The 14,106-nt window shown below is 32.9% G+C and overlaps 1 protein-coding gene across 18 annotated transcripts; it reads right to left on the bottom strand.

Moving 5' to 3' along the window:
• On the bottom strand, positions 1,077-5,122 carry LOC107614178 (protein ENHANCED DISEASE RESISTANCE 2). Of its 18 annotated transcripts, none has more exons than XR_002351834.1 (11): positions 4,503-5,113; positions 3,924-4,403; positions 3,741-3,805; positions 3,443-3,584; positions 3,188-3,355; positions 2,864-2,965; positions 2,703-2,743; positions 2,525-2,608; positions 2,231-2,326; positions 1,890-1,991; positions 1,077-1,667 (listed from the first exon to the last, which is right to left on the bottom strand). XR_002351834.1 is itself a non-coding variant. In XM_021108753.1 (10 exons), exons 2-7 carry the CDS (start codon positions 3,947-3,949, stop codon positions 2,588-2,590), a joined length of 441 nt encoding a protein of 146 aa, XP_020964412.1. In that variant the 5' UTR covers positions 3,950-4,403; positions 4,503-5,114; the 3' UTR covers positions 1,077-1,667; positions 1,890-1,991; positions 2,231-2,326; positions 2,525-2,587. The 18 variants fall into 18 exon arrangements, 5 of the variants coding, with proteins under 5 accessions (XP_020964412.1, XP_020964414.1, XP_020964413.1 ...); XR_002351833.1 differs by having other exon boundaries at positions 3,443-3,504; positions 4,503-5,111; XR_002351824.1 differs by having other exon boundaries at positions 3,443-4,403; positions 4,503-4,841; positions 4,973-5,122.

Raw genomic sequence — 14,106 nt, 5'->3', positions numbered from 1 at the left:
AGAGTATTTTTGTTTCTAATACTACTATTGGAGCATTAATTATTTTTGTTGTTTCAATTAAATACAATAATTAAAATTTCTGCAGAAAAAAATGAGAAACAAATTGTTTAACCAAAAATTACACATGAATTTACCACTTGATATAGCTTGAGCACATTATATGTATCTTTTGAGAAAAATGGAAGATAAACAATTCAATTTAACAACTACTTAAAAAGAAAAAAAAAAAAAAGAAGCATATTTTACAGCATGTGTATATGTTGGAATACACACATCTCTCACTCTTTTGAGTTGTTACAATTGTTAAATGGTAGATACTACCATGAAGATTTTATTATTGTCTTCATATGAAGATGCTTCTTTTGTACTATTAGATGATAAAATGTATGGTTTGATTTTGATATGTTATAAAAGTGTTATTTTTTTTAAAATGTGGCTAAACAAACAAAGTACACTTTTAACACAAAAATCTTCATAAAAAGATGTTTTTACCATCTTTATTTGAGTAGTTGCCTTGTTAAATTGGGTTGTCTATCTAAACATTTTCATATTTTCCTATTAACCCTAAATAGCAATGTCTTGACTCTTGACTTCAACCAACTTGCAAAACATATGATTCTTGGTAAGAATATTTAAAGTAGTTGAAACTAATGGAGTATTTTAAAAAGGGAAAAGAAAACTTAGAAAGAAGGTGCCACATAGCTTTTGCCTTTTGATATGCTCATATGGCTTGCATTATCTTGGAATCATGGAATAGACATTGTATTGCAAACTATAGACTATAATAATCACAAAAATAAATGTTGTGAACAAATAAGTAATAATTTGTTTGATAGATAATAGATAAATTAAAATAAAATAAATATAGATAACACAAATTTTTATTCTATTTGTTTATGAACTTTTTTACAACATGATTGTAAGCTATTATTTTTACACAAACCTGTTAACGAAGTTAGTTTTATTCCTATAAAAGATAAAAAAAAAATAGTGTACCGAAATGTGAATAGCATGTATGTAAAAAATTATATTCTCAGATAGGATAGTTTATGGGAATAATATTTAAAGTTATGTCGGCCTCGAAAATTAGGAATTTCATATAGTTTTGCTTGCCAAACGAAACAATGTGGGGGCATTTGTATTATTCAAGGAGCAAGCCCCTACATACATTATATATATATATACATATTGTGCATAATTGGAATATGGATTCATGTGTCATGGTGTTGAAATCCCTCTACCTTGTACCACCTTTAAGTAGTTTATGACTATGAATTGGATACATTCTTCTTAAGACAACTTAGGGGGTAAAAATGGAATAATATTTTTATGTATGAGCTTCATGTGTGATTTACATTACTAACAAAAACTAAGGAAGATATGCAATTGTTTTGAAAGATTAGTACCAAACATCATCACAAACTGCTTTGATTGAATAAAATAATGGCTTTTGGAATTCAATTAAAGGAATTGGAGCCACCAAAGAACTCTCCTTGTTTCAATTTATATACAAGATGGCAACCTCCTTCATAAGACCAAAGGTACTTAAATATCTCATTGAAAATCAAGGCTTCAAAGAAACTGATTTGGAAGCATCTAGAATTCTAGATGGTTAAGGCGGCGTGTCCCTGAAAGGAACTCTTCCGGAAGCTCTTCCTGCGTATTCCCTTTAACAACACATAAAACACAGCAGTAAATATCAACACGGCAGTTAATATCGTATTCTGAGCCGACATATCATCCATCCATTATTGGCCAGGTGTAGGTCCTACCCCAGTCATGAACGAATGGTATGTTGACATGGTACATAAATACGTTAAATAACACTCTTCTAAAGGAAATGGTGACAATTACTTCAAAATAAAAAGGAACATGATTGTTATTTTTACCTGTATTAGAAAGGCCATTTCAATAACTAGATGATTGAGGTATCCAAGGACAAGACTTACAACACCTCTTGCAACAGTTAATGATCCAACATCAACCCCAAGCTGAAAATAGATGTCATCATTTCAACATCAGCATTCATTCAAATCATTGCAAGATGATTGAGAGTTTAACATGTGATGCATGCATCCCACAAAAGTTCCGATCATTCACCTCCTTTCAACTTATTTTAAGGTCGTCTTCAAGGACCACATAAATGCAAAGAAAGAAAAAAAGAAAAACTTTTTAATACCCTAAATATTTATCTTCATTCTCTTGGTCTAATTATTAGTTCAAAATTTACCTCCAAATAGTTCTTCCCTTGGAAATAGTTAATTTTCAATGCTTGACCAATTAAGCATGCCTTCTTTCGCACACTTTATTTTACTATCCATGAACCCTGAAACATGATTTGTGACATTCAACATTTCAAATAACGCGCAAAGGAGAGAAAACATAAGTTTGGCTGTGGATGAAAATTATAATCACTGGGGATCAGAGATTCTAATATATATATAGAACCAGTGATGATGACTTCAACCAGCCTCGGATATGTATGCTATGAGTTTAAATCTTGAATTTCGGTAGGTATCATCACCCTTGATAAAACTCTCAAGCAAAGGGGTATCTTCCACAGGTGTAGTCATCATGTAATATAGTGCTAGGTTATATGTAGTTGCACCTGGAACATGGTCCATATAAACATCAAATTAGTGTTAATTATGTCAAGTTTTAAGTAAGAACTACATAAACAGATGAATATTAACCAACCCAACCTGAATGTTTAAAATGAAGAAGAACTCGGGCCCACCCTTTGCTGCATTTTTCTTTATCATCAGTTGATTTTTCTCAGTCAATATGTTAATCATAAATTGAAAATGCATTGCCTGAAAATTATCAACATTTGGAACCGAAAATCATTAGAAAAATAACGAACCTGCACAATGCTCTCTGGTCGGCCACCAAGATCATCTTCTCTTTTATCAGATCTCAGCCAGTCTGCAGCAACCATTTGCATCAAGGTTCCCTTTGCCTTAACCTAGTCATTGATTACCCCGATAAAGGAATAAATTTGTACAAACAAATTAAGGCATAACTGATTGGCACATGAAATGATACAAATGCACTAAAAGAATGGAATAAAACAGAACATTCACAAGCAGCAGTGGATCCATTGTGAATGATATAATTAAAGTACTTTTTTTTCCTTTTTGTCCCTAGAATTATTTATCCAAGTGAAATGAACATTTTTCACTTATACCTTCTGGCGATCTTCGAGGTAATTTGCCCCACGAATCAGGAAAGTGGAAGGATCTGGTTCTGCCCAGCTGCAAGGTAATGTACAAGAGAAATCTTTTGGAAGAGTTGATCCATAAGGTACTGTCTTCTCTGACCATTTTGTGTAAGTCCACATAACCCTTCTTCTAAACTGCATTGTATGGTGCCTAACATTGTTAGCTATAGAAGAATAAAATCATGGATAATCTTGATATGACATACATATTATATTAATCACCTGCAAGATCATGCAATTTTTTCACAAAATTAGCAGCTGTGGACAACTTACTTGACGGAAGTCTTGAAACGATCAAATCCATAGGAGGAAAATGCCAAGTTTAGTGTAGTTCTCCAATTAAAAGTACAAGAAGACAAGTGCACTACATGAATTATAAGGGTTATAGACTTATAACTAAAATATGCCAGAGGACAGCATGACTTGAGAGTGTTGGTGAATATACTTATTGTAAGCATTTGATGAGTCATAAAAAGGAACATGCTAAATTTCTAGACTATAATATCAAACAGCTTTTTACCAGAGACTTCTTGTGACTACAATCAGGCATCCATCCATTTTCCAACTCATCACTGTCTGATGGTTCTGGAACATAAAAAAACTCATCATCAGCATCATTTAGGCTAACAAGGGTTGCATGCTCAGATTGTGTTTGATGTACTACTACTCCATCTGAGCTATGTCGGGCATTCTCATCTACTACCTGCCTTTGACTATCAGAGTTGACATCTCCTTCCTTCAGACTAAGCCCGATGCTTCTTGTCAACTCTCCAGATGAACTCAGATGAACGACAATAGTGATGTGAGTATGTCTATGGTTATACACATTTTCTTATAAAAAAAATCCATCATACTAATTATAGCTAATTGGATTGAACAATGTCATTGTAACTGATCATAACTAAATTTAGACAAAAATGCTTTTCAGTGGATGAGGTTCACTCTACTTACTGGACTAATCCCCAATTTAACTTTTTGGTTTTGCATTCTTTAGACCCTATGCTGCCTAACATCGAAGATTTTGGCATCCACTCAACCAACCCAATGCTGGTGGATCCACTTGGTCTAGATAGCTTTTAAAAAAATGAATGGAAAAAAAGATGAAAATGTGAAGAAGTTATCTTTAATTGATTGTTGTGATTGGAAGTGCTGACTTGCTGTAAAGGGTGAACATGAAAAACACCTGAAGGAAGAAAAATAAAAATTGGTGAAAACAATGAAGGATGGTGAAAAATGAGATCAGAGTAAAAAAATTATGATGATGATAAGAAAAGGAAGTTACTTTTCTATTTTAATGGTTTCTCTGCCTTTATCAAGGACCCGAATGGTGGAGTCAAGAACAGCACTTCTGAGAGGAAGAAGCTGATGGTTGTTGTTGTTGCGAGAAAGTGCAAGAAGGTACTTGTAACTTCGAAGATGGTGACCCTTTAGCACGAAGTAATGCTTTCTCAAGAACTGAAGCCCCACACAGTTGGATTGTATGAGGTATAACCACCCTTCCATCATCATTGGTTTTGTTCCACCATCATCAACACTTGCACTTGCAGTTTCTCTGCTACCCATTTTGTCGAACACCTTGAGTTCAAGAAGCGAAAACGATTGCACCAACACCAACCTCCACCTTAAAATTTCGTAGGTGGTTGTGTTTTGTGTTGAAGATGGAAGGATTTAACGGTGTATTTGCGAAATAAATATTTTTCAGGATAAAAAGAAATTAAAGAAACACTAAATGAATCAATAACTAAATTCTACCTTTATTTTCGATCTGTCTTCAATTTTAACTCGCACATATATTCTAAGGATATGTTCGAAATTAAAAAAAAAAAGAAACAACAACAAAAAAGAAAAGAAGAATATGAAAGGGAATTGTTAATGATGGAGGGAAATAGAAAAGTGTGAAATGAAATGTCTAATTAAGAGTTAGGAAAACTTTCACATGTGCCAGACAATTTTATTGGCATATTCTATGCCATAATGCAGAGCCGTTGAGATATATATTAAAAAATTATAAGGGTGGAGATGGATTGGTAGAGTTATGCGGTAGAGTAAGGAGACAGAAGGTGTTGGCTAGTCTTCTAACAAGTTGAAGCGGGAACCAAATTAAAATTGGTGGGCAGTTGAATGCATTTTTTTGTCTTTTTGTGAAGCCATTGTTTGGAACCAAGCCGCTGGAATGTTATGGGAGCCGATGCAAAGATTGGATCAATGAGTAACACTATATAACAGTAAGAATGTGAGATGGACCATTAAACGTATGTGGCAATAATAATATAATGTGACTATTTTAATAAATAAAATTTATATTCCAGCCAAAAAACAAATAAAATTTATATTAGGATATTTTTTTATTAGAAATCATACACTCTAAGTAGCTTATTCTAAAGAATTGTTCATAAGATTAAACGCTAAGTCGATACTAAAATGAATCGAATTTGAAAACTTTTGTTTACGTCAACAAAGACTTGCAAAAACATATCTGCCACACGAAGTTAATATGTTTTGTGTTGCTTATAAGTGAGTATTCAAGTCGAAATAAATGTGGTGTTAATTGTATAATATTATTGAATTTGTAGAAGTTTATAATTTGATCAGAAACAATATTAGGATAGTTCTTTTTCATAACCCAAAACATAAGTTAAACCCAATAAAGAAGAGTGGCCTTGGGTCGGATCAGACTGAAGCAGGCAGCTCATACTTATCTAAGTGAGTAACTGTTTCCGTAAATCTCTCCCCCACTTCTAGAAGGGAGACCTCGACAACCCCTAGATAAAAGGGACGGTTATCCACTAATAGTGGATCCACTTCAACGATAGTTATTGGCACATCACCTATAAATACACTGACACCACAGATATCTCTAAGTTCGAATACTCTAAAAATATGATTACCCCCTTACTAACTTAGGCATCGAAGTGTCTTTGCAGGTACCACCCCTATTCTTTCACATACATAACTTGGACGGAGGCTCCCAGACGTAAAACAAGTCGGAGGCCACCATCCTTTAGCGCTTGGCCTTACAAACAAGTCCAACCACCATCCGGTTCTAGGTAAGCTCCGGAACAGTTCTCCATTTGATGATGAACATACAGATTTTTATATATTCTTAATTCAAAAATGTTATTTATACATTTACGTGAGCTATTATGTATTTTTTATATTTTTATACGTATAAAGATCGAATACAAATCAACCTCTCGTATTTGGATTTGGATCCTCTAAATTTTGAATTTTATTTTAGAGTATAAAATATGATCTATCACCATTTATTTCATAGGTGGGACCAAGAAAAAAATAAGAGAAAAAATATTCATTAATAAAAGATCTCACTTTATTTTAGAATATCCAAATTCTTCTTATTCGATCTCTCTCTTCATCGAACACCAGTGGCAGAACCAAGGAACCCAGCGTGGACCATGGTCTCCCTTCTAAAAAAAACTTTTAATTACATATGTGTGTTAAATTATTAATTATTTACTTCTAAATTTTTTTAATTTATTAAACAGTTTTAGTACAAATGTATATTGTAATTTTATCGATTATACTAATTTTTTAATGAGTGATTGAATAATTATTATATAAAATATAGAGTAAAGTATCGGTTTTTTTCTCAACGTTTGGGGTAAGTTTTAAAGTTGTCTCTAACGTTTCAATCGCGTCCTATTTAAGTCCCTAACGTTTCAAAATTGACTCAATGTTGCTCTGTCGTGGGACAAAATTGAAACGATTTTGAAACATTAGGGACTTAAATAGGACGAAAACGTTGGGGACAAAAGCGATACATAAAAATAAATTTTAGTTTTATCCTTCAATAATATCAATTTTTTACTATACATAGTATTCAATTATTTTTTAATCACATCTAAGTAAATTACACTTAAGTTTTAACTTTTTGTCATTTACTGCACCCTGGCTCTATGAAGGCGCAGTCCAGTAGCTTCGATCCTCCCCACCTTAGCTACCTATCCAAGCGGCTACTATTAAGTATTTTCGTCTTTTCATCCACCGTTTCAAGGGTTCTTTTGTAATTCTCACATAAATTATAAACCTGCTACTTAGCCTTACATGACATAGCAATGTGACAATAAAATTGTCTGGCACATGTGAAAGCTTTCCTAAGAGTTATTCTCTTCTTTGAGAATTTATAATATTAGAAAGCACAATGCTTATAAATTTTAGGGAGGTTTTCACATGTACCAGTGTACTTGACTGGAACACTGGTACTCATGGATTTTAGAACGTTGGATATTGTATAAAATCTGTTGAAGGCTGAGATTTTGTAGAATAATTTGCGTGTGTTATTGGGAATATGAAGAGCATGGGGAGGGGATGACTGGATGTCCCCTTAATCGAAGAATGATTTTGGAAGGTATGGGATCATATTTTTAGGTAGCGTTTGTTTGCGAGACAGAGATTAAGAGATAGAGACAAAAATAAGTATTAGTATTGTGTTTAGTGTGAAAGTGTACAAGACTGATTTATGTCTCAGTATCCTATTTGGTTTGAAATAAAAATAGAGACTAAATATTTAAAATTATAAAAATGCCATTAATTTTAATTAACAACCCTAACCTCCAAATCCAATTTCATTTTCCTCAGCATGCAACCTTAACCCCCTTTCTTCTCTCCTCTATACTTTCTCCTCTCCTCTCCCGTGAATGAATCCTAGAGTTTGATCCGCCGCTGGTAGCACCTCCAAGGGTCCGAACGACGACGGCACCTCTCCAATTCTCCATTGGTTCATCTTCGTGGCGCCAGTTGCTCCCCTAGGTTTGTGACGTTGCTGCCGTTTGCGCGTTCGTGGGTTTGCGTCGCCACCATCTCGGAGCTGTTCCTCTGGTCTCCGTTATTTCTCTGTCAACGGGCCTGGTATCTTCTGTCAATTTACCTTATTTGCTTGTTAATTTTGTGAAGTTCAAAGTTGATAATTTCGTCGAGAGATTTTTTATTCCCTCATTTTCTGATTTGTCCTCATATGGATGAGAATGTGTAAATCCCTCATTACCTGATTTGAGATTTGCCCTGATTTGTTTAAAATTGCTGATTTGTGCTTCATCAATTGTTGAAGATTTCTGAAGTTGTTATATCCGAGTTCTTATTTGCCCTCATTTGCTTTATGTTTCTGATTTCTGTGTCATCTTTTTTTAAGATTTGGAAATTTGTGATTGTTGAGTGTTGATTCCATAGTTTGCGCATGATAAATTTTTTTTACCTTACTTGTGCTTGTTAATTGCTTATTTGTGAATTTGTGATTGTTATATTTATAAATTTATTTATGATGATTATTGTATAGAAAAACAAATAAGGTAATTTGAGAACTATTTATCATAATTATGTTCCTAATCACTCTTTTTCCTTATCAAAATTAGTACACACTGGTGTGTTATTTTGAATTGGAAATGTATTTTTACTACTGTTTGACATACTAAGAATGTAAAAATTTATTGAAAAAGTTAGAAGCACCAACATTTGATTTTAAATATGACAAAGATATCTCTTCCTTGGAAAGCGAATGATCCCTCTCGTGGCCATTGAATTGTACCAAATCACCACATGCCTTAATTGGTGTAGTTTCATCTTCAAACATGTAGGAAATATCTTGATTAGCTTCATTAAGTAATTTTATTTGGACTTGTTGATTCATTTTTGTGTTGTGTTACTATTTCTTGATAATTTAGTAAATGATTTTTGCTTACTGTTAAATGTATAGTAGCCTGGTTAACAATGGCTTCCACAAGTAGAAGATCTACAAGTGGTTCGTACGGCAACAACAATGTAACGGGGGAACATTTTTGTGAGTGTGGTTTAAGAGCTCCGTTACCATTTTTACCTACCAAAATTAAGATAATCAACCTTGTGCAAAATTAAATTTTGTGAACATAAATTAACTAAATTAAATAAAATTAACATAAAGTAACAAAAAATAATAAAACAGCAAACATTAACATAAATAACCACAATTAATCCACAGCCTACAATTCACACCATAAGCAAGTACAAATATGAAAAATTGAACCATAAACAGTTAGTTGCTATTACAAATTAAGAGGTGCTATTACAATGTTTCTCATCTCAACAAGTTATACAAATTAAAATGCAGCCACTACAACACTACTCAATCGATTACAATGTTCATTACGCTGCTCTTACAACACTACTCCATACGACTTGTTCGCCACTCTTCATACATCTCAGTTGCTACGTTGTCACGCCAGTGAGCCCACTCGTTCGTGTTTTCAACCACATCAATGATTCCATCCTGTGCTTCATCTCCATCAGGCATAAATTCATCCAATATGCTACCTTGCTCCTCCGGATCCATATTCATACTCTTTCGAATGAAATTTTGCAGCAAACAACAAGCAATAATAATTTGAGATTGTATCTTTAGAGGGTAAAAGTTAGGGATTCTTAAAATGGACCACCTCTTCTTCAGCAAACCAAAGCATCGCTCAATGATATTCCTGGCGGAAGAATGAACCCTATTAAAATATTCTTGGTAATTGCACGGTGCATTTGCTCCTTGGGCCCACTCTCTAACATGATATCGAGTGTCTCTATACAGTGCTAGAAACTCCGGACCATTGGTGTAACCAGCATCAACTAAATAGTAATACCTGATTGCAAATAAGTAATGCAAACAATATAAGCTTAACTATCGTGAACTCAAGCTATATGTATAGACTTAACTCCAAAGATGGCATAATTACCGTGGGGTATCTTAAGACTATTACGACGAGTTATTGCATCTTGAAGTACCCGTGAATCAGATGCCGATCCCTCCTATCCACTGAGTACATAAACAAAACTCATCTCCTGGTTACACACTCCTAAGACGTTGGTGCAGATTTTACCCTTTCTTGTTTGGTATCTTACATTCTCATACTCGGGGACTGTCACCTCTATATAAGTGCCATCTAATGCTCCCAAGCAACCTTATCATCCATAGAAAGTTATGATACTTAGATATAGAATTCTTCAGGCAAATATGAATCATACACAACATCGAGTAAGCTCTACCTTAAACCTTATCCATGTGGGGTCAAGACAATCCTCTTCAACTGGTGTAGCCTTAGCAAACAAAATGCTTTGAATACGTATTACAGCATTCAAAACTTTATTAAAATACTTACTCACTATCTCTCTGGACCTACAAAATCTAACCTGTAGACTACGATTTTTTTTTGTGATGTGCTAAGATAATTAAGAAAGTCGCAACCTGCTCCGGCAGGCTTACATGATCATCCTCTTTAAGTCGTCCGTGAACTTGGAGCAACTCACACAAATTAGCAAAGGCATTTGTGTTTATTCTCAACTCCCAAATACAATTCCTATCACCCTCACCAACAATACGCTCTAAAGCCTCACGTCTAATTCTACTATTCATTCTTCCGCCTAACGACAGTTGGCCACTAGTTCTATCCCTAAAGTAAACAAATAGCGTAAGCACAAAGAACAACATCAAATCTTCATGCTTGGATCTCATCTCTTCATAAAAACACATGCGTTGCTTAATAATTTTTTACCACTCCATTTCTTCCTAGCAAAGTCATTACATTAAAAAACGCATAAACATTCAAATAAATCTAATACTTCTTGATGCAAAATCTGCTATATCTTCTTAGAACCGAAAACAAAATCAAGAAACTGGAACCAATAGACAGTTAACACTATTTACTTCTCAATTTTAATTTAGTTTCAATTGGAAATCAAAACAGGAAATACAATAGAAACACACATTAAATGAAAATATCAATTTTCCTCTCTCATTTTATATACTGAAAGTGACTTTTTCATGTATTTTAAGCAAATCAAAGTCTTCCAAAAGCTATTGTGGTTTAGATTAAAAGAGTTGTGTTAAGAGTTATTACTTCGAATCATCCATGATTATCATACAAACTATATTAATGTCGTTGAGATTATTCATCCTAAGGAGTTAACCAAGAAAACATGAAAAGGCTATTAGACTTGTGCAGATTCTGAAAAAAGTAGTTGGAGTTATACTAACTAACAACATCTTAACAAGTCACGCAACTAAAAAGAGAAAAGTTAATTAGACTTGTGCAGATTAAATAATTCAAATGAACTTAATAATCATTAATTTTGAAGATTCAATAGACTCAAGACTATCTTACCTTTTACAGCTAAAATAAAAATTCTACTTCATTTGATAAGAGAGGGGTTTAGTAAAGATAATAGCAATTTAGTCAACTCCTGAAATATGTTAAATTTGCAAAACTGATGCTGATTAATACGTTCTCCTAACAAAGTGCAACCCAATTTCAAATAAAGTGCTTGGTGCAATTGTATAAAATTTTATTAGCTATAAATTAGTCCTAGAGTGCCACTACTCTTTAAACTACAACTAAGCTAACAAATTTTTCATCCGTAGCAATTTCAGAAATCAGTGTGAGTGAGTTGGTTATAGCCACAACAATCATACATTTACAAAATAATTTACATAATTTCACATTAAACAGACGTAAATTATGCAAAAAGAGCATCAAAAGTTCAAAATCAAAAGCTGCATAAACATGAATTCCAAAAAAACTAAACATGACCAAAACCAATTCATAAGAAGCACAACACAAACGAAATTAATGAAACAAGACATAAGAACATAGAACCAAATCCACAAAAGCTATCTACGCATCTATACATTAGAACAAAGAACCAAATCGCATTGAAGAGAGAAAAAGAAAGATTCTTTCTATGCATCTAGTAGAACAAAGAACCAAATCCACAGAACGTAAGTCGCGACATAAAAAAATGAACAAAATCAATAAAGAAATTTGGCCACAACTAACCTAGGTTACACAAGCTATGACGATGACAAGGAAGCTGTTGAACTCGACAGCAACAGGGGAGACTTTTTCAACTGGGTTCCTCGAATGTTGTCCTGTGAAGAAGAAAATGAAGACATGAAAACTTGCGGCCTAGGAAGATGAACTTCGATGGCGACTCACTTACCTTGCGATGGTTATGACGGCGGCGACAAGGTGGCTGTCCTGACACTGGCGATGCACAAGGTGCACTTCGAAGAACAAATGAGAAGATTGAGTGAGGGGGCTGCTCATACTGAAGTCCTAATCTGATTTGAAGAAAGGGTAAAGTTAACATTAGTTAATTAGGATAGGGATATTTTAGGTACAAAATATTATTAAAGTTTCTATCTCTATCTTTAAAAATCTCAGTCTCCAGTGTCCCTACTTTTTGGAGGTACTAAAATATTAAAATTTTTTAGATAGAGACACAAATTTAAGTACCAATCTCTAACTCAACAAATATAATACTGAGTTCTTGTCTTCCAGTCTCAGTTTCAGTTTTTGCAAACAAACCCTACCTTAATGTATGAACCTATAGACCGCGGCTAAATAGCTCTATCTAGGCAGCTTCGGTGTGGAATGTAGAGCCTATCCCGTGAGGCTTAGGTGGGTCCATGGGTGTTTAACAGGCCAGGGGTGGTTTGGGCCAGAGTGCCAAATTGATTAGGTTGAAGTGGAAACTGTGAGGGATTACGTAGGAAAGTTATAGAGCCAAATGGAAAACAAGAGAAAGGACACGGCTATTTTGGTTTAATTATTGGGGTGTGGATACCTTGTGCATCAATTTATCGTGTAAATAGTCACACACAAAAAAAATTATCGTGTAAATTGTGATAGGATTAATTAATTTAGATTGGTTGAGTGATCAGTTTATTAATCTGCTTAAATAAGTGTTGGGATTCGAATATCGTCTTGTGTATGCAATAACTTATTAGCCAATAACAAACACTTAAATGGAGTTCAAATCAACAACAGATTAATTTTTAGTCTATTAGAATGGAAGATACCATAAACAACAACAAAAAATTGTAAATGAGTGTTTATAGTAAGAGTAATTTATGTTAATAAATTGATTGGAAACTAATATTATATCTATATCTTGAATAGAAATTGATCATACATTTGTCCTAAATAAATTTATATAAATTAAATCAAATAAACTCAATTTACGCATATAAATCGATTCACTAATTCAATTTATGCACAAATATTCAGTGTTTTTGATTTACTAATAGAGAGATAGAGAATGATAAATCGAAAGAATATGTTCTGATTTACTTAAAATGACTAGTATACTTATTGCAATACCCAATTCATTCTTAAAATGATGGCTAAAAAGATCAAAAGAATAGTGACCAAGAAAAAGCTATCTATATTAGTATGTGAATATGATGAAAATAGTAGGATAAAAAAATAAAATTAAATAAAAAAATTTTATACATAAAAAAATTGAGTTAAATAAAAATAATTTATTAATAATTTTTAATTTTTTATGTAAAAAATTAATAAGAACTTATGTTATTGTTAAAAGAATTTGATATCAAAATTAAAAAATTTTTTGTGTTACAATTAAAAAATTTGTGTCACGGTTAAAAAATTTTAGTATTATTTTTTGATAAATTATGCATAACTGAAAATTTCTCTTCTTCGTGATCATTATCTTTTCCTTTTTTTATTCATCTTCTCTTTTTTATTTCATCTTCTCATCATTTTTTTTGTTTTACCCTTTTATAAAAATAAAAAAAAGAAAAAATTAAACAAAAAAGAAAAAAAATACATAATGCTGTAAAATCACCACGAAGAGGAAGAGAACAAGAAAAAAATGCAGCAACATACAACGGCATCAATAAAAGAACGACGATGAGGAGGAAACATGCGAGGAGGAAGAAGAGGAAAAAAAAGAAGAATCACAGATACAAATATTCACATTAGTGGAGAATTAGAGTGTGTAGACATGCTCTCACTAATAAAATTGATTTTTGTTAAAAAAAATATTATTTTTATATTTTATTTAATTATTTTAGCCTTATATATAATAATTGTTTTGTTAAAAAATTTTCTATC

Source organism: Arachis ipaensis, chromosome B08 (assembly GCF_000816755.2).
Source record: "Arachis ipaensis cultivar K30076 chromosome B08, Araip1.1, whole genome shotgun sequence".
Taxonomy (NCBI): Eukaryota; Viridiplantae; Streptophyta; class Magnoliopsida; order Fabales; family Fabaceae; genus Arachis; species Arachis ipaensis.
The sequence above is the reverse complement of the archived record's forward strand: the minus strand, read 5'-3'. Positions and strand labels throughout refer to the sequence as shown.

Bases quoted from the DNA above. Each gene is read 5' to 3' on its own strand.
- LOC107614178 (XM_021108754.1), bottom strand. From the start codon at position 3,949: ATGTCAACTCTGATAGTCAAAG. The intron at 3,356-3,740 runs GTAAAAAGCTGT...CATACAATGCAG, and splicing joins GTAGTCACAAGAAGTCTCTG to TTTAGAAGAAGGGTTATGTG. The intron at 2,327-2,702 runs GTTGGGTTGGTT...ATCATGTTTCAG, and splicing joins TCTTCATTTTAAACATTCAG to GGTTCATGGATAGTAAAATA.